General features: G+C 35.5%; 1 protein-coding gene across 1 annotated transcript in view; it reads right to left on the bottom strand.

Moving 5' to 3' along the window:
* The window catches only part of UNC13C (unc-13 homolog C), a 624,577-nt gene that overhangs the window by 473,770 nt on the left and 125,997 nt on the right, over positions 1–24,810 (bottom strand). Inside the window, exons 2-3 of the mRNA XM_008016541.3 lie at positions 24,481–24,503; positions 23,837–23,901 (exon numbers count right to left, since the gene is read on the bottom strand). Coding sequence (XP_008014732.3) covers positions 23,837–23,901; positions 24,481–24,503 — 88 coding nt within the window. The remainder of the gene's footprint in view (positions 1–23,836; positions 23,902–24,480; positions 24,504–24,810) is intronic.

Below are 24,810 nucleotides of genomic sequence, written 5' to 3'. Positions count from 1 at the left end.
CTAAAGATTTGTTAGTTTTAACTTTTACGTTTAAAAATATGATAGATTTTGAATTTATTTGTATGTGTATGGTGTGAGTTAGAGGTTGAGATTTGGTTTTTGTTTCATTTTATTTTTCTTTCTATTTGGATACTCATTCTTTCACTCATTTCACTCATTCTAGCACCATCTGTTGAAGAGTCTCTTTTCCTATTGGGTTGCTTTGTCATTTATGTCAAAAATCAAATGCCCATATTTTTGTGGGTGTATTTCTATTGCTTTCATATCTTTCACTCTCGTAGCAGTTTACCACTGTTTGATTATTGTAACTTTATAACATATCTTGGAGTCAGGCAGTGTATGTCCTCAAACTTTGTTCATCTTTCTCTTTTGAATATTCAAGTTCTTTATATTTCCATGTAAATTTTAGAACCAGATTGTCAATTTTTATGAAAAATAATGCTGAGATTAAGAGTAGGACTGCATTGAATCCAATGATTAGATGAGAGCAAACAGACTTTTTATCAATATTACATCTTCTAATACACTAACATAGCAAATTTGTTTATTTAAGTCATCTTTAGCTTCCCTCACTAATGTTTGTTTTTTAGGCTACAGAACTTGTACTACATTTTAAATTTATTACTACATATGTTATGTGTTGGGATGCAATTTTATGAAATTCTTAAATTTTCATTTTATAATTGTCTGCTGATAAAAATAAAATTGATTTTAATATATTAACCTTGAACCCTATTTTACTATCACTATTAGTTCAAGTAATTGTTTTGCAGAATCCTTAAGGTTTTCTATACAAATCATCATTCTGTCTGCAAATAAAGACAGCTTTGTTTCTTCCTTTCCAATCTTTGTGCCATTTTTCTTGCCTAATTGCTTATACTTATTTTAAAAAGCTATAATATTGGACTGAAATTTATAGAAAATGAACAGTTCAGAAATAATCAAACATGATTTGGTTACAAATATATATAATTTTTCATATTATAAATAATGAAAATGTTAAATATTTGGAGAAATAATATTTTTAAGACATGTTAGGGTAATAAATAAATAATTGAATAAGTAATGTTTTTTCATGTCTCCTACCATACATTCAAATAAATCAATACAGGCTAAATATACAAATGTTTGCTATAAGAAGACTGGAAGCAAATATTCTCATAATTTTTGTGTTGGGAATAGTTTTATAAGCATGATATAAAGGCAGAAATCAAGAGAATATGGATAGATTTAGTAAAATAAAAATCTGTTCAAGATGAATAATGCTATAACATTTAAAATATGATAAACTGGAAAAGTGACTTTGAAACATAAGCCAAAAATACTCTTAATACATAAATAACTCCTACAAACCTTAATAAAGATAATTTACTACAGAAGACAAATGTGATGAGAACAATAGATGAACAATCACAAAATAACAAATGCAAATGGCAAGAAATAAGCAAACATTTTGAATTCATCTGTTAAAAATAATATAAATTTTAAAAATGAGATGCATTTTGACCTTTCAGATTGGCAAGAAAGGGAGAAAAAGAGAGGAAGGGAGGGAGAAAAAAAGGAAGACAGAAAAAGAGAGAGGGAAGCAGAGAAAATTATAACATGAACACAAAATTTTTAAAAATAAAATATTCGTTGAGGACAATTTACTACATCAGTAATAATACTTGAAATAATTTAGAGCAATACTTTTGAAAACACATTACATACAATAATAAAAATGAAGTAACCTGAAACCTGATGTTAAAATGCTGATTAAATAAATTATGCTATATTATTATATTTGAATGTTTTACAGTAGTATATAAAGATGATAACTTGTTTGTTGACGTAAGAACTACAATACCTAAGTTCTGAAGTAAGACAGGGCTGGGATCAGAACCCAGCTCTGTCATTTACTCACTGCGTGGCCTTAGACTTCCTCTTTACCCCTCAATTTCCTCATCTGTAAATAGCAGCAATGGGAACCACTTAATATAGTTGTGAGAATTAAATGAAATAATGGGATAAAAAAATATTAGTACCTGGCACATAATGTTTATAACAGTTCATTTTTTCCATATTCTTACAGAATTTATCAAATATATACACATAATAATTATTTATTGTTATTAACACCTTTAGGTGAAAATAGAGCTATAAGTATTGTACTCAACATGATTTCATGTTTATTAAAATCATATATATACACACACAAACACACAGGTATTTCTTTAAAGTATTTCTGGGAGAGTATTCAAAAATTGTAAACAGCGGTTCACTGTTGGAAGTGGGAAAGGGGACACTGGAAGCAACGGGAAGGTGACTTTTTAAACTTACTTCACTCTCAAGAGTCTTTGAAATTTTAAAAGGAGTATTGATTTTAAAATAACACACATATACAAACTGTCCACTGTACTTACCTCTGGGTAGAGGATTTTACAAGTGATTTGTTTTTATATTTTGCATATTTTAATAACAGTTATTTTACAATATAATGAGACATATCAAAACCTACAGGTAAACCAACTGTTACTTCATTAGCTAAAATTTCAAATTATAAAATATCATGATGAAATTATTCCAATACTAGAGCTGTCTGTGATTTTTTAATGTTTAGAAACCATAGAATTGTCCTTTTTTCTAGTCCTTCAGTGCCAACCAGACGGTTCTGAGAAAAATTAAACCCAAATTGTTTACATCAATCCAGAACACTTGACACTGAGCTGCAAATTTACATTCCATAATTGTTTAGTGAAAGCAACTACAAGAGGCTAATGGCTCTAGAAGCCCAGCTGAAGTGACAGAGCAGATGTTGTAGCCACTTGCAATACCTGTTCTCACCTAGATGTAAGCCTCATGTTCTGTTGTTTTAATTTTAGCACTGTCCTACTGATGTTTTATTTACTTATTGATTGAGTTTTTTTTTTACTTATGTATTGTATCCACACAAATACTTGGTCAAGCCCCATTGTCTAAGATGAAGACAGTGTTTTTAATTTTGTTTACATTGCTATAGCAAATGATACACAGTATAATTAGGAAAATGTTATATACGATTTATTACGTTTAAGCAAAATTTTATGCCTACATAGCTACTACAATTTTTTAAAAAGACAGAGCATAAACCACTTTGGGAGGCCGAGGTGGGCGGATCACGAGGTCAGGAGATCGAAACCACCCTGGCTAACCTGGTGAAACCCCGTCTCTACTAAAAAATACAAAAAAAACTAGCCGGGCGTGGTGGCGGGCGCCTGTAGTCCCAGCTGCTCGGGAGGCTGAGGCAGGAGAATGGCTTAAACCCTGGAGGCGGAGCTTGCAGTGAGCTGAGATCCGGCCACTGCACTCCAGCCTGGGCGACAGAGCGAGACTTCGCCTCAAAAAAAAAAAAAAAAAAAAAAAAGACAGAGCATAAACACATTTTAAAGTGTATTCAGGTTAGATTATTTAAATTACATGTGTATAGATTAGACATAATTTAAATTAAACTACACATAAAGTCTAACTATTTACATAAAATTACCTTTAGCTCACTAACTCTCCTTTTTTTCTTTAACTGAATATATTTAAGGTATACAATAAGATGTTTTAATATACTTACACATAATGAAATCATTACTACAGTCAAGTAAAATAACACAAGCATCATTTTGCAGTTACCCTTTTTTTCTGTAAGAGCATCTAAAATCTACTCTTAGCAAATTCCCACTGTACCAAACACTATTACAGCCATATTATTCATACTGTATATTAACTCTCTAGTCTTCTTCATCCCATAAATTCATAATCAGGCAGGCTTATGATTTACATTCTGAGAACTATAATTCTTCAGCTAGAAATTTCTTTCTACATCAGTTAATTGAAAACACTATAATTATTTCTTCTGATTCCAAGTAACTTCGCTCTCCAAAATTATTCTTCAACTCATGATTACAAAAGAGATTGTGATCTCTTAGAGAAGAGGATACATTAAAATAATACCTAGAACAGCATAAAGCACCTAGCAGATACTGGGTAAATGACTTCTGTTAGATTGATGATAAAAGCAATCCCAATCCTCAGGAAGTAATGGCAGTGAATTTGCACAACAGGCTCTAGTTATAAAAGAAACATCCTGGGTAGAAGAAGGTAACTAAAAAGAATAGTGGGTGTTCCCAAAGATGCAAAGCACTCTGGTGGTAAAGTTTAAAAATGATTTAGACATATTTTAAAAATGGACAGAGAATATATTTGTTTACTATTGCTGCTGTAACAAATTATCACAAATTTAATGTCTTATAACAACAGAAATTCACCATCTTACAATTCTGGCTAGAAATCCTATAACTAAGGTGTCTGCAAGGCTCTACTCCTTCTGGCAGCTTTATAGGAGATTTTGTTTCCTTGTCTTTTCCTGCTCCAGAGGTTGAGGCTGCCTGCAGTCTTTGGCTAATAGCCCCTTTCTTGTATTTCTCCAGTCTCTGCTTCCCATTCATCATCACATCTTCTCTGAAACTGACACCTCTTTTATAAGGACCTTTGTAATTATATTGGGCCCACTCAGATAATCCAGGGTAATCTATCTCAAGATCCTGAATTCAATCATATCTGCAAAATGCCTTTTGCCATGTAAGGTAGGTAACATATTCACAGGTTTGAGGAATGAAGGGGCAGACATCTTTGCAGGGCCATCATGTTGTCTACTGCAAGAAGTGAGACAGAAGAAAAGAAAATCCTAAAATGTGGCACAACTTTATCTACAGTTATCTTGTCTCACCTATTGAGGGAACATAGTTTAAAAAACCAAAATTAAACTCAGTGATGCTGTATTATTCAATATCTGTTTATCTCTTGATATCACCCTCATGCCTAATCTTGTTGAGTTTTAATAAGGGATTATTCAGGGAACTATTTTAAACCAACATGAGATTTTTAAAAAATACATTTCTGTAAGATCTTAGAGAATGAATTAAATGGAAACTAAAAGTCATATTAACTAAAGAATAAGGTAGTTTGTATTGTATGCAGTGGAAGGAGATGGAGAAAGTTCCAGGAAATCTTTCTCACTAATAGCCAAGGAACTGTCTATTTCCTGGAGCGGGTCTCAAAGGATAGAGGACATAATAGACTAAATTAATGTAAAAGCAGGACTCTGGTTTTGATGGAAAGAATCTTATTCAGACAGCAAAGGTGACAAAATACCAGATTGTATTTGATGGGAAAAGTTTCTGAAATTTCCTTACCAGGAAATCTTTTAGTATGAGGCCACAATATTTCATATGTTCTCTGCCTGATTGCAAGAGCTGCCCAGGTAGTCTCTTTGAATGCCTTCTGCTCTGTCTATCCATGATTGCATAGTGTCACAAGCCAAGGGAATCAGGTCTCTAAATTCTGCAATCACAGGTAACCGGCAGTAGACAGAACCAGACAAGGAAATGGACCAGTCCCTGCCTTTTAGTGAAATTACTGGGGATTATATCTAGTCACTTGCCTGAGTTCACCTTAACCCTTTTGCAGTTATAGAACATCTGCTGTAAGAAAAAGCAAGACAAATCCTAAACAGTAGACATCAGCCACGTACACACATGCACATGACTTTATGAGTAACAATATGACTCTATCATATGTAATTTCCTAATGACTAGAGAGCAAAGCAGCAAAAAAATAAGAATGCTGGATGACCAACATAAATTTGTGCTTCAGCAAAATCACAAATCCCTCTAAGACACAGACTATGTAATTGCTTGGAAAAAGTCTTTTTCTTGAGACAGACTCTCGCTCTGTCGCCCAGGGTGGAGTGCAGTGGCGCGATGTTGGCTCACAGCAAGCTCCACCTCCTGAGTTCACGCCATTCTCCTGCCTCAGCCTCCCGAGTAGCTGGGACTACAGGCGCCCGCCACCACGCCTGGCTAATTTTTTGTATTTTTAGTAGAGATGGGGTTTCACCGTGTCAGCTGGGATGGTCTCGATGTCCTGACCTCATGATCCGCCTGCCTCGGCCTCCCTTTTTTCTTTTTTTCTTTTGAAACGGAGTCCCTTTCTGTAGCCCAGACTGGTGCGATCTCGGCTCACTGCAACTTCTGCCTCCTGGGTTCAAGCGATTCTCCTGCCTCAGCCTCCCGAGTAGCTGGGACTGCAGACGTGCATGCCCAGCTAATTTTTTTTATTCTTATGAGAGACAAGGTTTTCCATGTTAGTCAGGCTGGTCTGGAACTCCGAACCTCAAGTAATACGCCCACCCTGGCCTCCCAGAGTGCTGGGATTACAGGCGTGAGCCACTGTGCTTGGCCGAAAAAGTCAACATTTTAATGATAACTGACAAAAGGCTTACTGTATCTAATATAAACCAAAACCTAAAAACACCAAAACAAGAACAACTCTGAAGTTATAGAAATAAATATTGAGATATTTATTCCCAATATAAGAGAAATTCTGGCAGTTGTTATTAATGCTTCCAGTATATTAAAATATGATTAATAAATATTTAAATTGGCCAGCTACTATTTCACCAGACAAAATGATTGGCCTACCACTGTCAAACATGGACTTGTACCACTGTCAAACGGTGTCCATGTACCTGGCAGAAAGTCATGGCTTTATGACTAACATACAAGCCCAAGATCTCCACTCTCTGTGTCCAAATTGGCCAGCTTAATGTTCCTGTTTATTATTCGACTTATAGAATAAACTTTGAGACTACGTATAGAACAAACAGCATGCACCTGTGGTCTCGGTTACTTGGGAGGTTGAGGTAGGAGGATCACTTGAGCATGAGAAATTGAAGCTGCAGTGAACCATGACTCTGCCACTGTACTCCAGTCTGAGTGACAGAGCAAGATCCATTTTCTAAAGAGTTAAAAAGAATTAAAAAGAAAAAAGCTAATATTTATTTTACAACAGTCCACTCAGTGTAGATCAACAGAGCTCTTTTGTTTAATTGTGAGGTTGTCCTGTTATTCACAATGGCTTTCCCAACCCCTTTCAGGCTAAGGTATCAACCTTCCAAAGAAATGTGCAAATTTAGAGATTTTTCACATTTGAAAGAGTGTATTACTTACATTCTCATTAAAATACCTTTATCATAAAAATTTAAACTAATTATCAGAAATGCATTAGAAATATAGATATTAGAACATATTTACAAACCAGAAACAATTACTAATGACCGACATGTAAGAAACGTTTGTTTTCTATGTCATAAATTGTGTTAACTGTTCACATACATCAATTCATTTAATACCGATAGCAACTGAATGGGTTGAAAAGTGTAATTATTTACTTATGCATATAAAAATCATTTTAGAGAAACTAGGAAGCTTTTCCACAACTATACGTTTGAATAGCTATGTAGCAAGAACTGTATTCCAGACATCAGAGTCTTATACCCAATTTGAAGATCATGGATTGTTTCTAAATCAAAAAAGATTGTTAAGTGACTCTGGATCTTCGTAATTTAGTTTTTTGGAACATAAGTAAGTAAAGGATATCCTGGAGTGATCGACAACTTATCATCGTTTCTATGAAACAAGCATGTGTCATAACTTTCTGTTGCTTGATATAAATGAACCTAGTATGCATTGTTAGGAGGGTGTGTAATGACATCCTTCTTTCTTAATCATTCAGTCTACGCGTCTATGCTCTGTCATTTTCATCTAGCTATCACTTCTGTAGAGTTGAATCTCAAATCACCATACCAATCCTAAACTTTCTCCTGTCCCGATACCAATCCTAAACTTTCTCCTGTCCCGATACCAATCCTAAACTTTCTCCCATGACCTAGATCCTCACTAACAGTCTACCTAACACTTCTATTTAACATCCATTTCATAGTTTTCCCGAGCAAAACATGCTTAAAGCTAGTATCATTATTTATTCTGACAGAGTAGCTTCTATGTCCTTTTTTGTCAATAGTATTCCAAAAGTCTTCCAATTGTCTTGTTTTCCATGATGTATCATGTATTCCTTCTACCTCAATCTTCATACAACAAAGGTTTAATTTTTAAACTCATGGCTTGAATGCCTTTGCTGAATTCTAATTGCCTACAATTCATGTTTTGCCCAAGGAAGGATAGGATAGGCAGATAATTTAATAGTAACTAAGGGAAGAGGAAGGTATGTATTACTCTTCCCCTGCCTGCTAACAATTCTAATCCTCTCTCTAGTGCACTACTGTGTAATGGTAAACCAGAATATCCTTCAGATATTTGAATTTACAAAAGCAGGTTAGTAAATATAGGCAAAATCTTCATGTCTCTTAGCTGATGTTCAAGGTCTTTCCAGTCTGGCACTCACCTATCTTCAAAATCCTTTTGTCCCAGTATTACCCCCATGAGCCTTAAACATCTACCAAACTTGACCCACTAGTTCCCATGTCCAAGTGTTTGTTCATGCCAGAAGTAGGCCCTTAAATGCTAGATTATTAAGACACATTTTAGCCACAGGGACACCTGTTTTTTCTTTGCAGTTCCTGTGGTCCCTTGTCTGTCTGATCCTTTTAACTACCTTCCTAGCTAAATACAACAAGCACAAGGAAAGAGTGCCTTAGGCATCTGCATTCTCTAATCAAAAAAGACCCATACAAAAAACAGTGTTTTTGTACTTGGTGTATCCTTAATAAAGTGTTGACTTGCTTTTGAGTGAAATAGTATAGTCTCCCTTTAGTTTTCCTCTCCACTCAACTCCTTTGGTATTTAGACTGTGTAAGATATTTACCGTGTTCATTTTGCCTGGTCTGCGGTCTACAAAGAATTTGAAAGCTAGTCAACCTTCGAAATTATTGAATCAGCATGTTTACTCAACAGTTCTATTGTAGCCTGCTCAATAGTGAGCATGAAATAGCTAAAGTATAATAAGTAAGACACATTGCCAGCAGGGAGATGTTTAATGGTGTGATACGGCAAGTGTCAAGTTTCTAAGCAGTGCCAAGATCTGTATCTAGCTTTAACTCCAGTGAAAAGTGGGCCCTCCTGCCAAAGATAGCAAAATAAAATCCTGCCCATGTCCCAGTTTGCAATAACAGAAAGAAAAAAAGGCTGATCTCAGCTGAGCAGATAACAAAGCTAATATTGGCTGAGTGTGATAGCTCATGCCTGCAATCCCAGTTCTGAGGGGCCAGGCGGGAGGATCACTTGAGGTCAGGAGTTTGAGAACAGCCTGGGTAGCACAGTGAGACTCCATCTTTACATTTTTTTTTTTAAATTAGCTGACTGTAGTAGCATGTACCTGTGGTCTCGGCTATTTGGGAAGCTGAGGTAGGAGGATCACTTGAGCATGAGAAATTGAAGCTGCAGTGAACCATGACTGTGCCACTGTACTCCAGCCTGAGTGACAGAGCAAGATCCTATTTCTAAAAAGTTAAAAAAAATAAAAACAGCTAATATTAAAGAAGTAAATGACACTGCACCAGGCATGGAAAGGGAAGAAGTTTGGCAGCATCTGCCATGTATTCAGTCAAACATCAAAGTGTTTAGAAAGGGAAAAATCCCTGATGAGGTCTACTTATTTGCTCAAATAGGCAATAAAACAAATTTCTGTTCTAAAAGTTGCTCCTTCTTACAACTCAGTTCAGTTCTAGAAAGAACTTACCATTCTATCCTGAGGCTTCTCTCTTCTTTATCCCTTTGTCTTTCTGCAGATGAGTTTCTTGAGATACGACTTTCTTGTTCTCAAGGGGTAAACAATTATGGCTAAAGATATATGCCAAGTAGAGGGCTGGAGTAGGCAATTACTATTTTTCCACGCTTGAATCTATACATTTTTTTAGGCAGAAGACCAGTAGGAGTACATAGAAACATATTTAATTCTCTAAATGAGAGCTTCTAGTGAAGTATACACGTTTTACAGCTATGCTGATCTCAGAAGAACCCTTTGAGCAGCCTGTTGGGGTAGCTAGAGTCTCTCAAAACTCATAAAGTGGCCAACTCATCTTGATTTGCTCAGGGATTTCCTGGTTCTAGCACTGAAACTGCTGCATCCTAGGAAACCCTTCAATTCCAAGAAACCCTACCTCTGATCACCATGAGCAAGGATTTATCTTTTAATAATGTATTATTAAACAATTATTGTCTATGTGTGCTAGATTCAAAAAGAAAGTTAAAACATACTAAATTATCTTGCGATTATATTATAATGTGATTATGAGTATAATCTACATTTTTCAAATGGAGCATTAAGACTCACAGGTTAAATGACTTGCCCAAACTAACACAGCTAATAAGCAATAGAGTCAAGATTTAAAACTAAGCCATCTAACTCGAAGTTCTATGTATTTGTTAGCATATCACATTATTGTGTGTCTTTTCCTCAGAAGCAGCGTGGGAATTTTCCCTTCTCAAGTCCCATTGACTAAATGGAAAAGGCAAAGATGTTATTCATCCTCACTTAGTGTTAATTTTAATTTGTAAGCAATGGCTGGTTTGCACTCAATTTGGTGAGAGGGGAACTCCGCAGTTTTGCCGTGATCCCAGAGAAACAGCTCAAGTTCACAGACAGCCCTTTTCTCCCTCCTTTAAAGTTACTTATACAACCAGGGTGGCCACACCCACCCACACACAGAGTAATGAGAACTTCTTTCCTCTGATTTCTAGTTCTAACTGCTGAGTCTGAATTGCCATCCCAGGCTCTATTTTTCCTTTTTGATAAGACTTCTCAGAGGAAACCTACGTGCCTTTCAAAAATTCTGTTGTCCATCAATTTCACTGCTACTGACACAGTCTTTCATCTAATATGTCTAGTTTTGAACCCCAGTTGCAGGTACTGTCCAGCTTCTCTATTCTCAGACCCTGTGTAAACCAATGAAAGCAAACAGATACATTGGAAAGAGATTTTGCAGATGTCACACTGAACAAATCTGAGTCTCAACTCTAGCCTGGAAAGTATACTCTGTTACAGGTAATCCGTGATTTCCTTGACACTTGCACTATAGCTTTGTACCTCCCACACTTGATACAAATAAATGCAACTTATTGGTAAATGTGGAGAAGCTTCTAAATTATAAGATCCTGTAGTTGTTGACTCCGGAATAACTGTTTCAAGTATTGTTTCCTGAAGAGATCTTTATATGTAAAGATGATACGGCAGATTATGCCATCTTGTATAAAAAGATTTATACAGATGATTCTGAGCAGTGATGGCTTCTACAAATCCCATGGTTTGGCCTTTCCTACCTGGAACCTTAGAGTCTAAGTCTCAAGATAATGAGCAGGAGTTACAGTGATGCGTATCATGGTTGACAGAGTTGTGTAAAAATTCTCAAAGCAAGCAAGATGCCTGCTATGCCTGAGTGCACCTGCTTCTGGAGACTAATGTCTTTCTAAAAATTAAGATTTTGGCAGATGATTCTGCTCTAGTTAATGAAAATCATACAATCTTGTGAATTTAAATCTATCAGTTTCTTCCCTGTCATTTTCACCATCACCCTGCAGTTATTGTTTGACCAGAATAGCTGAGTCATTTTTTTACAAGATGCAGGTATTTAAAATGATAGAAATATGTTATTCAAAGGTTAATATATTTAGTATCTTCGGTCAGGCATTCAAACTTTCAACTTACATTTCCCAACACATTTTCCACTTCTTTCCTCCACATGATTGGACATACTACTGTCTACTTTCTTGTCTATGATGCAACTCAAGTTTTGTACTGCTTCCTGGTCTACATTTTCTTTTCCATATCCATGTGTCAAAATTGTATCCAAACATTGAAGCCCAATTTAATTCCACCTTCTCCATAAAGTCTGCACTGAGACTCCAAATCAGAAATACATCTTCTCTTAAATGTACAGAACACTTTCATTCACCTATCTGGAAAGTAAATTACTCTTTGTCCCATATTGTAACAGAATAATTAGGTACTACTGAAGATGAGATTCTGATGTTTTCATGGCAATATCTATTTTTTCATTATTTAAAATACAAATAATTAAGTGGAAGTAAATATATGAAATGATATTCTGTTTTCTCTAAATGGTGGAAAATATATAATTTGAAGACTATTTGTGAATATACATGATTATACTCTCTTGTTAAAAATAGCATCAGTCATTCACTCCTCTTATTAAAAAAAAGAGCCTTATTTCCACATTATTTGAATCTCAGTGGGACTTATGATGTGTTTTCACAATAGAATGTGGTAAAAGTGATAGCTGTCAGTTCCAGTTTTGGATTCAAATGGCCTTGCCTGCTTCCACTTATTCCTTTAGAATCCTGTCACTGTCTTATAATCAAGTTTGGTTTGGCCAGCTGGATGATGAACAACAGCCCAATTGCCCCTGCTTCAGAATAGCCAAATAGCCACCAGGAATGTGAGCAGTGGCCCCTGTTCAGCTGACCCTACATGCATCAATGAATGTAGACAAGACCCATGGATTCATTGTTTAAGCCACTGAGATTTGGACTGGTTTGTTACATGGCAATATCTAACTGATACAGTTACTATATTATGATAGAATATAAGGATAGGACATTAAGATTGGAAAAGGTTTTAAATAATCAAGCATCTGATATTTAAATTCCTTGTGCAGTATTTTTAACAACTGAGCACCTAGTTTATTTAAAAATCTCTAGCAGTAGGAAACTTAGTATTTACAAAGACAGCTCTTGATTGGAAATATCTTCTTATATTGGTCAGAAGCATGCCTATACACAATTTCTTCAATGATCCACGTTCTGTCCACTGGGAAGCTCAGGACAATATAGTCCCTTTTATAACCTAATCTTTTAAATTATCGAAGACTTCTAACATGAATTCTCACTTGAACCTTCCCTTTTTTAGATTCAGCATGTATGAATGCAAAGCCTCTGTCAGCATGGTTCCCTGAACAACTATGAAGATCAAAGTGCACCCTCTTCGTATCTACATGCATTTAAAATGTTGTATGCTGAAATTCTGAGAAATAAGGGAAAGAAAGGGAAATGTTGCATGGATGAGAAATAACATTTTATTTAATTAATATACTGAAATTTGGTAGTTGTTAATTACTGTATCATAACCTAGGTTATGTTGGTTAATATACTCTTTATACTTCATCTTGTTAGTTTCAGCTCATTGTTGTAATGTGCTAAGATCTTTTAGACATGAATTCCATTATTAATATACCAGTTATTTTGCCCAGGTATATGTAACTCTCAAATTGTATAAGTATGTATTTTATATTTTTATCTTTTCCAGTTAAAAACAATCTAAATCCATATTCATGGATTGGAAAAGGTAATATTACTAAAATGTCCATACTACCCAAAGCAATCTACAGATTCAATGCAATATGTATCAAAATACCAATAGAAAGTAGACAGGTGAATAACAGAGGCTAGGAAGAATAGAAGGGAGGTGGGGAAGAAGAGAGATTAATAGGTACAAAAATATAGTTAGACAGAGGAAATAAGACCTAGTTCTCAATAAATCAGTCGAATGATTACAACAATATATAATTTATTATATATATTTCAAAATAGCTAGTAGAGAATAATTTGAATATTCCAGGCATAAAGAAAAATGTTTAAGGTAATGAATATTTCAGTTACCCTGGTTTAATTATTACACATAATATGAATAAATCAAAATACCACAGGTACCCCTAAAATATGTGTCTCTATTATATACCAATTTGTAAAAATCTATGTAAAGGCAATTCCTGAGGCATTTCAATAAGAGCCACCCCTGAGTACAATATCAATCATGAATTATCACACCTTGGGTCTAGTCATTCAACCTATTATTAGTTTATCTAGGTCATATTTTTCTAGGAGATATCCTGAAATTCCTTTGCAAATATATTTTTGAAATCTAGAAATAGATCTACATTTATTTGGTACATATAATGAGAAACCTTTTCAGACCAATACATAATGTAATGTTAAATTTAAAATATAATGTAAGTGTACAGTACAATATTTGACAGAACAGATCCAGAAATGAGCATTATTGATTTGTAAAATTGTATCAATTTGGCATAATAGCAAAGCAATCAAATTCTGAAGTCAGGTAGATCTAGTTCAAATCTCAGCTCTGATACTGTCACTGATCTTGACTATGCTTAGTGTCTGGATTCCTGAATTACCTCATCTGTAAAATATGAATAATAACTATTCATATTAGTTAAGTAATGTTAAACAATGCTCAGATATGGGTCTGTTATATTGCAACATTTCAAAGGTATTACTTATTATATCATAATAATTATGAATTTGAGATAGACCATCTTTAAATGACATCTAAAGTGTTGCTTATTTTATTTTATACTCTTTCTAAATGTTAAGACAGACTAAAAACTAAGAACTCTTAATCTGCTAGTCTTAGATAGATTTTGTCATATCTGAAAATTACAGTGCAGTTCTTAGAGCAAGCTGTTTCATATTTAAGAAAGTATATGGATTAAGCCAACTTGTTACTTTAAATAAGAAGTGAGTAGTAGAGAATAGCATCTCTACTATTTATAAGTTTATAGCAGCAGTAGCACACATTTTTAGCAGTGATTATTTTGTTGTTCTCTTACACTACTATATAGTCTGTCTATAAGAGGGAATCTATGTCATCTACCTTCATGGAATAAGGTATTTATTCATTAAAAGATATCTAAAAACATACTCGATATATGCCTCATTGGAAAATACAATGATCACCTTCAGTGTTCCTCTTTTTTTCTCTCTAAGACTTTTATATGTATTAGATGTGCTCAATAGCCATATCAATTACAGCCTGGAAAGAACCCGTCGGTGTAGGAAATATGGTATTTCTTATACTTTCCATCTTATTTAGTGGGGTTATTTTCAGTGTTTCCCAGCTAATAGCTGGTAATTTTCTAACACAAGTGATTATTCTGCTCAATGTAACAGATGATATTTTCTGTAGTTACTAAACTTGCACCACTTTAAGACTGACGACTCAAACACTGTCTTCATAAAGGATGTATCAGTGATTTTAATTTGCTACTCTTCAAACTCAAAGAATATCTGGAAGGCACTAGAAGATTAAGCTTGACTCTCTGATGTAGCTAAGATTCATTAATTTCCTAATAAATTTAAGCCATAGAGACTTAGGGTTCATGATTAAGAATCTGATATATAAAGAGCTGAAATGTATAGTAATATATAAATGTTGAATAAGCAAATTAAACAGAGAAGGAAATGTGTTTCAATATAACACTTTTTTCTCAAAAATAAGATTCTTAACTAGTAATTTCATTTTTCTGAGGCTGGATTGGCCCTGCTTGCTGCTATATTAAGTTGGCACTCCTGTGATACTCAAAGCCAGAAGAGAGTACCAGCATTACCTTGAGATATAGACCTTGGAGTGAGAAAAAAAAATTGTGAATGAGTTCATGAGGGTAAGGAGATAGAAGTAGTACTATGCTTAAGCTTATGTTGATGGCCTTAGTTTTCTAATTGAGAACAGACTGGCCTTGGGAGTTGGGTGTGTGATGAAACTTATATCACTAATATTGAGATGGTCTTACCACATACTAGTCCTTTGGAAGTGCATGATTTGGGGTTCTTTTAAAGTACATCTCAAATATTATGAGGTCGAGTTAGTGGCTCACAGAAATCAGGGAAAGGTAAATTTCCTATTGAGTGTGTTTTTATTGGCAGTCACCTAAAGATGAAAGGAAAAGCAGGCCCTTTCTAAGAAGCCAACCAGTGCAGTGTAGATCAATTATGGAAGGCTCCAGTGCCAGGAACTGGCTAAAGGAAAGTTGTCAGAGTTGATGGCAGCTCTGATTTCCTTCCCCAAAGTAGAGCCATTATCTGCTTTGTGGCTTGAAAGGGATGTGGGGTCATGTGAATCTCTTGATCTGAAATGTAAATGCCGGGTGCTGTGGCTCACTCCTGTAATCCCAACACTTTGGGAGGCCGAGGCGGGCAGATTGCCTGAACTTAGGAGTTTGAAACCACCCTGTGCAACTTGGTGAAACAGCATCTCTACTAAAATACAAAAAAATTAGCCATGCATGATGGCATGTGCCTGTAATCCCAGCTACTCAGTAGGCTGAGGCAGGAAAATCACCTGAGCCCAGGAGGTGGAGGTGAGCCGAGATCATGCCACTGTATTCCAGCCTGGGTGAGAGTGAGACTCCATCTCAGAAAAAAGAAAGAAAAGAAAAGAAAAGAAAAGAAAAGAAAAGAAAAGAAAAGAAAAGAAAAGAGAAAGAAAGAAAGAAAGAAAGAAAGAAAGAAAGAAAGAAAGAAAGAAAGAAAGAAAGGAAGGAAGGAAGGAAGGAAGGAAGGAAGGAAGGAAGGAAGGAAGGAAGGAAGGAAGGAAGGAAAGAAAGAAAGAAAGAAAGGAAGGAAGGAAGGAAGGAAGGAAGGAAGGAAGGAAGGAAGGAAGGAAGGAAGGAAGGAAGGAAGGAAGGAAGGAGTAGCTTTCATACATTGAGTAAAATTGGAGGTTCTCCTGGCTTACACCTAGGATTATCCTGAGGTTTCATATTCTTAAATACTATTAAATAATGGAAGTAAAAAATTTGATTTGGGAGAACAACTTTTTATGGTCAGCCTCCTAAAGCTCAGAAGATGGTCTCTATTAGAATAGATGTCAAGTTTCTTATCCATGTGTGAGGATGGATGGACCTATTTTCTAATATTACTCGAAGATGCGGGAGTCTTATACAGTATCCCTGATCAACTGTGGGTAATAGTCAAGTGTTTTTCCTAGGTTTATGGTCTACCACTGAGTAAGAAAGAATGTTAAGCTATAAACCCAAGCCAGAAAGTGAGGTGATCAAAAAGGTGCCAATCTACAACTTGGTGAACTATGAGCTATTAGTAGCTTCAGGATGACAGCTCCATTTTTTCTAACCTCTTGAGTCAGTTTTTGTTTTGTTTTGTTTTGTTTTGTTTTGTTTTGTTTTTTGAGATGGAGTCTGGCTCTGTCGCCCAGGCTGGAGTGCAATGGCGCGATCTCGGCTCACTGCAAGCTCCGCCTCCCGGGTTCCCGCCATTCTCCTGCCTCAGCCTCCCGAGTAACTGGGACTACAGGTGCCGCCACCACGCCCGGCTAATTTTTTGTATTTTTAGTAGACACGGGGTTTCACCATGTTGGCCAGGATGGTCTCGATCTCCTGACCTCGTGATCCGCCCGTCTCAGCCTCCCAAAGTGCTGGGATTACAGGCGTGAGCCACCACGCCTGGCCTGAGTCAGTTTTATGATTATTTTGCCACCATAAATTTAGGAACAAAGTATGCCTAACAGAAATTGTTTATAATCTACCTCAAGAAAACTATGGCTTAACTAAGCATGGTTAAGATTATAGAGAGTAAAGTTTATCTTAATTTCATAGATGCTGTGCCAAAGTCTGTTTCCCACTCAATATGGGAATGTGGTTGTGAGGTCTCATAGATCCACACATTGAAGTAGTCACCCCAATGTCTGGTCTTTGTAGCTGACATCAAAAGCTAACCTCATGATCTTATGACTTTCTAAGTAGAGAAGATAATCAACTGCTCCTGAGACTAGAGAGAGCTGGAGGTAGGCCAAAATTAGATAGGCAGTCTTCTTGACCACAGAAAGCTAATGGCTCAGCAACCACTCCTTGATTCATGGGTTTTAGAAAACTGATGGCCTTGTGGCTATCAGTTTTCCTAATTAAGAAACTCTCTGTCTAGATTAAGCCTTTGTGCATAGGATATTATGTGTTTGCTCTGCGTGAAGACTGCAGACAGTGTGCTGAGGACTAACAGGCATGATACAATCAAGAGTCTGTGATTGGGCATACTCCCTGAAGTCTCACATGAGGCTCCTTTCTAGCAGCTGCAACTGCCTTGTGGCATGATTGTGCCCAACATGATTGTGGCCAAGAGATGTCAAGGGTTGTTTCTCCCGTAATAATTTTAGCAAGTCAACTTATTTTAAACTCCTTAGGAATTTAAAATCAAGTTGGAGGATAAGAATCTTGTTAAATCTATGCAACTTATCAAACTATTATATGCTACAGACTGATACAAAAAAATAGAAACACTAAAAACAGTGATAATACTTTACCACAGTAAAAAGAGAGAGAAATAGAAATCAAGAAAGATATTTAAAACCATGTGAAAAGACCTATATAGTCATCCTTTGGTATCCACAGGAAATTAGTTCCAGGATCACCCTTCAGAGACCAAAATCTGCAGACATTCAACTGTCTTATATAAAATGCCACGGTATTTGTGTATTTCCTGTGCACATCGTCCATATACTTTAAATTATCTGCAGGGTACTTATACCACCAAATACAATGTAAATGCTGTATTAACAGTTGTGGTCTTGAATTTCTATTTGTGTTTCTTATTGTTTCATTGCTATTGATTATTATTGTTTAGCAGATTCTCAATCAACAGCTGTTTGAATCCACAGATATAGAACCCACAGATACACAGGGCCAACTGTCCTTTACATTTAAGAAAAACAAGTCATTAAAGATATTTAAGTAGAAAGGCCCATGCTTTAAAGGCATTGATCTTTAACAGTGTAGAGATTAGATTTAATGTGGAAGAAGAAATTAATAAAGGAAGATTGTTTAGAAGATCAGTCTCAGAAGATCAGTTTGCAACTGCCTAAGTAAAAGGTACTGAGGACTAAAACGAGGTCAATGGTAATGTGAATACAAATAAGTTGAAAAAATATGGGCATGGTGACTCACTGGCTATACAACAATGACTTATTAAAGTAGGCCATGTTTGCATCTGTTAAGCCTTATAATAAATAGAAATCTTTATTTCACTCTTACCTAACTCTATAGTGAACTCCTTCTATACCAAGTTCTCTGGAGGGAAAGGAAGCTGCTCCCTAAAAATAACTAACTAAAAGGTCAAAGACCACATTAGTCCATTTTCACACTGCTATAAAAACACAACATGAGACTGGGTAATTTATAAAGAAAGGAGGTTTAACTGACTCACAATTCTGCATGTCTGGGGAGGCCTCAGGAAATTTCCAATCCTGGTAGAAGGCAAAGGGGAAGAAAGTCATATCTTACACGGCAGCAGGAGACAGAGAGCCGGGGGCAGGGGAAACTGCCAAATATTTTTAAAGCCTCAGATCTCATGAGAACTCCCTAGCATGAGAATAGCCTGAGGGAAACTGACCCCCATGATCCAAAAACCTCCTACCAGGTCCCTCCTTGACACATGGGGATTACAATTTCAGATGAGATTTAGGTGACAGAGCCAAACCATCAGCCAAACACAAAGAGTGACCTGTCACCATGATTAAAACACTGTGTTATGTGGGGGTTGTCATTTTCTTAATATTTGGCAAACCTGGTTCAGAGCATGCAAGGATGGTGATGTAGGGTAAACCACTGACTCACAAGAAAATTCAGTGGAAACAGCCCATGTTTAGGCTTAGGAGAATTTCTAACCCTTGAAAAATAGGGAAGTTATCTGAGGGAATAGGGAAGAATCAAATTGGTGGACTTGATAGGAAGAACTGAAATAAAATGTTCTCAGCTATGAGAGAGAAGACTGCTGTGATGAGACAAGTTAAGCGAAGAGTCCCTGGAGCATAGGAACAACTTTATCTTCTATGGTAAGTGGAAGATTTTAGACCCTGGCTAAACATGGAAGTCCAGACTATGAAAGAGGAAGAGGGTGCAAGGATAGTATGTAATCTCAACTTTATAGAGAAACAAAAAACGAATGTCAGGACTGTGACAGAAAATTAAAAATATGTTAAACCAGCTTTATTCATATGTTGAACAACCTAGCTGACATTGGGTTCTACAACAGAAACAAAAATTGGTATTTTAATTAAGGTAAATTTAAGAAAAACAATGGAATTGTATAGGACTTTGGATGAAAATTAGCTTGTTCACATTTCCCAAGATAGTTGTTCTTGGTGATAATTGTCCTTCCCTTTAACAGTGTCTCTTCATTTTTCTCTGTCTCTGCATTACTTCACTTCTGTAACCACTGCCTCTTTTCCTGAAAAGGTTCAATCATTCTGGTTGAGGTTGAACAGAAGTCACCAGCCTAGATCAGAACCATGGCCAGAGGAATTTCACATAGGCTCAAGGAACTTAGTGCCATGAGAACTGTACTGCAGAGAAGATTTTGAATGACTAGTGAAGAAAGAAAATACAGATGATAACATCCTCCCCAAATTGTTTTTCCCTAATCCCACCACTGTTTTATAGACTTGCCCAAATTGTGGTGCATGCAAGTCTGGTACTTTGAGAATAGACAAACACAAACACCAACACACACCAACACACACACACACACACTCACACACACACACACACACACACACACACACACCCCTTGCAATGCTTCTTATAATTCAACCAGTGGAGCTCTAACTACAAATGTCAAGGGAAAGGGAAACTTAAGTCATATACAATGAAAGCACCAAAGGAGTGTTATTCTAATTAAAATCTTGTTTCACATTTGGAGAAGGTACCCATGTGACTCTGTTCACTATCATTGAGTAAAAGTAGTTTCATCAAATTGATGCTGTGTAACCATGGGCATGTATCACTCAGATACCCCTTAGAGAGAATCTGCTGACAGCAGGATAGTTGGGTAAGAGCCTCCAGCTGCCACACTTGCAGTATTCACTGCAGTATTCACCCCGAGGCTACACCCTCCCCGAGCTGCTCCCAACCAATGGCTAAACTTCGTGGAGATAATAGACCTGGCCACTCGTACCCAATGAAAGTCTCCTCTAATAAGCAAATTTTTCTCTCCATTTGCCTGAATAACTTTCTCTTATCCCCAATATAGTCAATTTCAGGCTTTTCATACCCAATTCTCCTTCCTACTCCATATACTTTTGCAAACGTAAGAACTGTGTCATGGTCCAACGGCTCTTATCACCTACTTCCGCTCTCTCTCCATTTTATCTCTGAGACATTTCTGCCCAATAAACCTCTTGTACTTTTCACATTGAGTTGCTGTGTGCTTTGTGTATGACTCCTTCCTGATACAGATGACAAAATTTAACAAAATCTTATAAAACCACTCAAGGGTATAAATGTTAAATTCATTGATTTCACCAAAACATGTATCCTTCCCACTTTCTCTTGCTTCTTTTATTTTTCTGTCACCTCTTCTCTCTCCCTCTTCCAGTTTTTCCCCAGAGCTTGTCTGAACTTTTATCATGACAGATAGGAAAAACAGAATGAAATCTGCCATGTCTTTTCTGCCAACACTTATAGGAAATGTACAGACAGCTAAGCAGAAATCAGAAAGCAGAATTATTAATTTCATTATCTGGTTTCAGTGTATATAGCTTATTAATTTGTTTTACTGTGTATAGATTATTCTTCCATTGACACTTGAGTAAACTAAGGAAAGGATGAATGTGGTTTGGCTCTGAACTGATTGAGGATGGCAAAGGTAGAAAAGTGAAGAATTTAGCAGCATTGTAATAGAAAAGTAATGACCCCATATTTTGAAATTCTGCCCTAGTCATAGTTTTTTTAGGATGATAGAAGTTGTGATATTTAAATTGTATTTCATTTTATTTTAAAAATATATTTACAATATTTATAGAAAAATTAAAATAAGCACATCTTTCTGAAAGAGCCTGTGATTGAAGGCTCATATGTAAATGTATCCTTCCGGTTCTTTAAAATAAGCATTCAGGCAATGATAAATTGTCTTGATGACTGAAAGCTATCACCCCCTTCCCATACTATCACAGTTCCAAAATCTCTTAGAAAGTCGTTGAAAGAGGCATTCTCAGAAAATGTAACAGTGTGGAAAGATCTATTCAAAATGTAAAGAGAAACTATTTTAGCCAGATATTTATACTGCATGTGCTTAACAAAAGCATGGATGTAGATTAACTCTTGTTCTGACAAGGATTAAGTCCATATTCAGACAGAGTTAGCAAATCAAATTTTTACAAAGTGATAGATGCTGTAGGTGAGGGGGAGGTGCAGAATCTATAACATCATAAACTCAGATAAACCTCCAGGTGCGTGACACTATGTACCAACATTTTTCATAATTAAATTAGAATTCAACTTAATTATTTCATAAGATAAACATTTTATTTAGTTGTCAAATTATTATTGCTGGTAAACTTAAAGACACAGTATTCGTGGTGTTGTAGTAGAGACAGTAGTTTATTTACTACTTTAATTTCTCTGAATAATTCATAGTGATCTTCTACCACAACTGGTTTTAAAACTTATTTAAATTACTATAACATTAGAATATGAATGAGAACAATTCTTCACATATTTATTTCAAGGACATTGAAGTTAAAGATGTAACAGAAATAACATCTTAATCACTTCTATTTGGAAAAATCAAAATAAAAATGATACATATACATTAATTTGTAGGAGTTTTAAATTTAACACTTTAAAGGTTACAAATATTTTATTTGAAATAACATGTGGATGTATTTAACAATAAAATTATTTTGAAAAAATGAGTGTATTATAAAACAGAACTGTGAAACTTTTTGCCTAGATAAAAAAAACTAAAACATGGCTCTAAATTTTGCTTCTATTTATACTGTACATCAATGTATTCAAATTTCAGCATAAAACATCTAATATACATATGTATGTATATAGATTTAAATTATTGGCCAGGGACGGTGGCTCATGCATGTAATCCCAGCACTTTGGGAGGCCGAGGTGGGTGGAACAGCCTGAACAACATGATGAAACCTGGTCTCCATTAAAAAACAAAAAAAATCTATATAGACAGATAATCAATTATATAGATATGTCTATATGTTCATATATAAAGAGGTATATATGAATATAAAAACTGTGTATAAGCATTGATCCACAAATTACACTTTTAAAATCTACTATATGTACTGTAGTATCTACAATTATGTCATAATTTACAATTATGAATTATAAATAATTTTGAAAACCCACCAACAGAAGAATAAAACATGTTGTATGAATGTTTTCAAATATTTGCACCACTTCAAAATCATAAAGTAGACAATTTTGCAAGGCATTTGTTATTAAATGGAAAAAAAGAGAACAGCAAGCTACAGAGGCAATGAGGCATTTCGATTGAGATTATAGGCTCTGGAATTAGATTAACTGAGCTTGAATACTGATTTTGCCACTCGCTAGCTGTCTTAAGGAAACATTTCATAAGTGCTTTGTGGATTGGTTTCCTCATTTTTTTAAATGAGAGTCAAAATAGTACTTACCTCATATGGCCATTGTAAAGATTAAGTGAGTCATTATGTATAGAACAATTATAACAGCATAGATAAGAAGTCAGCATTAAATTCATGCTTATTTATTTACACGGAGTGGACTGTTTTATGTTAAAATGCAAAAAATATCACCATGCAAAACTACTTATTTTATACCAACATAGATATGTATTGCAAACATGCAGTAAAATGCCTATGAACATTCATGCCACACTGATACCAGTGCGTATCCTTTACCATTAAAGACGAGGCTGCTTGAATGTTTTACACAGAAAATAAATTTCATACATTATTTTTGTGATTACATTTTAAATACTTTGATACTTATGTTAAATGTAATACTATGCAACTGTGAAAAAGAATAGTATAGATTATATTCATTGAGTTATTGATATGAAAAGTTCATGCACATATATAATTATGAAAACAAGCAAATGCAAAGAGAGCATTAATTGTATCAATATGAATTCAATCATGTAAAAGCATGTGGTTGTATTTGGGTATGTAATGTTAATATTAACAGTTAAACTGGTCAGGTGATTTTGACTTATATATATATATAATTATACACATTCATATTTTTATAATCATTTTATAGTTACCTTTTTTTAAGAAAACACTGTAATGTTGACTTTATTGTGAAATAAAGTAGCAATGAGACTAGTTAATCATGCAGCATCCTGCATTCAAAGCATATATGTTGAGAGCACAGCCAAGTGCCATTGATGAATGGAATAAATTACAAAAGTATGAAGATACTTACCCACCACACACCTGGAGTGCAGAGAATTTGGAAGCATCCAAATCATTGCCGCTTACTATTCGAGCCTTAAATGAAGAGTGAGAGAAAAACAAAACAAACAGGCTTTTAGCATACTACAGTTTTATGTACATGAAATCGGGACACAGGTCAACTGCACTACACACGTAACACCTAGTATGACAGATGCTAAGCAGGGTCAGCTCCAAGTCAAAGCTGCTATGTTTTTATGAGTACAGGTTTTGAAATTAGCTGTCAGCATTTAAACAAATGCACTGGCAGAGTCCAGGAAAATATGTCATATTCCAAATGCTGTTTGCCCTTAAAACTTGATATGTGCAATGAAGATCATGAATCAGTCAGAAAGGTCATGTTTAGCCAGACTGAAGAAAAGATGCTGTGTTTGACCGTAGCAGACCCCTAGGTTGGCAAGTATAGCTAAGGTAAGCGCAGCTGGCAAGGTGTGACCTCTCCATAAATGCAACATTATCGGGGCACACTTAAAGGACAACCAAATAATGGAAAGCTGGGATAACATGCACATTTCAAAACTAAAACAGAGGAATCAAACAGGTCTAATATGTCACAAACAAACATGTACAAAAGACAAGATCCCTCAGGAGGGAAGAATAAGTATGATTTAAAACCTTTTCATCCACAGAACTGCTATCTGAAAGAGAATCAGGAAAAGAAGGGATAAATGTTAGATGGAGTACTTTTCAAGAAATTGTTCAAACACATACATGAACAGAGTGTTAATATGTTACATTGTTTAAAATTATAAATAAACAGTTTCAAAGTTGAGCAGCAAGGGAACAAGGATAGTGGGTTCTCATAATTTAAAGAGCGGGGAAATGTAATAGAATGCTTGAAAAGTATAAAAATGATTACAGGATTTAATGAAAGACAATGTGTCATATTAAGAAAAGAACACAGTTGAAGAATCAGAAGTCCTGGGCTCCAACTGAGACTCTGCC

This window comes from Chlorocebus sabaeus, chromosome 26, assembly GCF_047675955.1.
Source record: "Chlorocebus sabaeus isolate Y175 chromosome 26, mChlSab1.0.hap1, whole genome shotgun sequence".
Taxonomy (NCBI): domain Eukaryota; kingdom Metazoa; phylum Chordata; class Mammalia; order Primates; family Cercopithecidae; genus Chlorocebus; species Chlorocebus sabaeus.
Note: the sequence above shows the minus strand (reverse complement) of the source record. Positions and strands in the feature narration are given on the sequence as shown.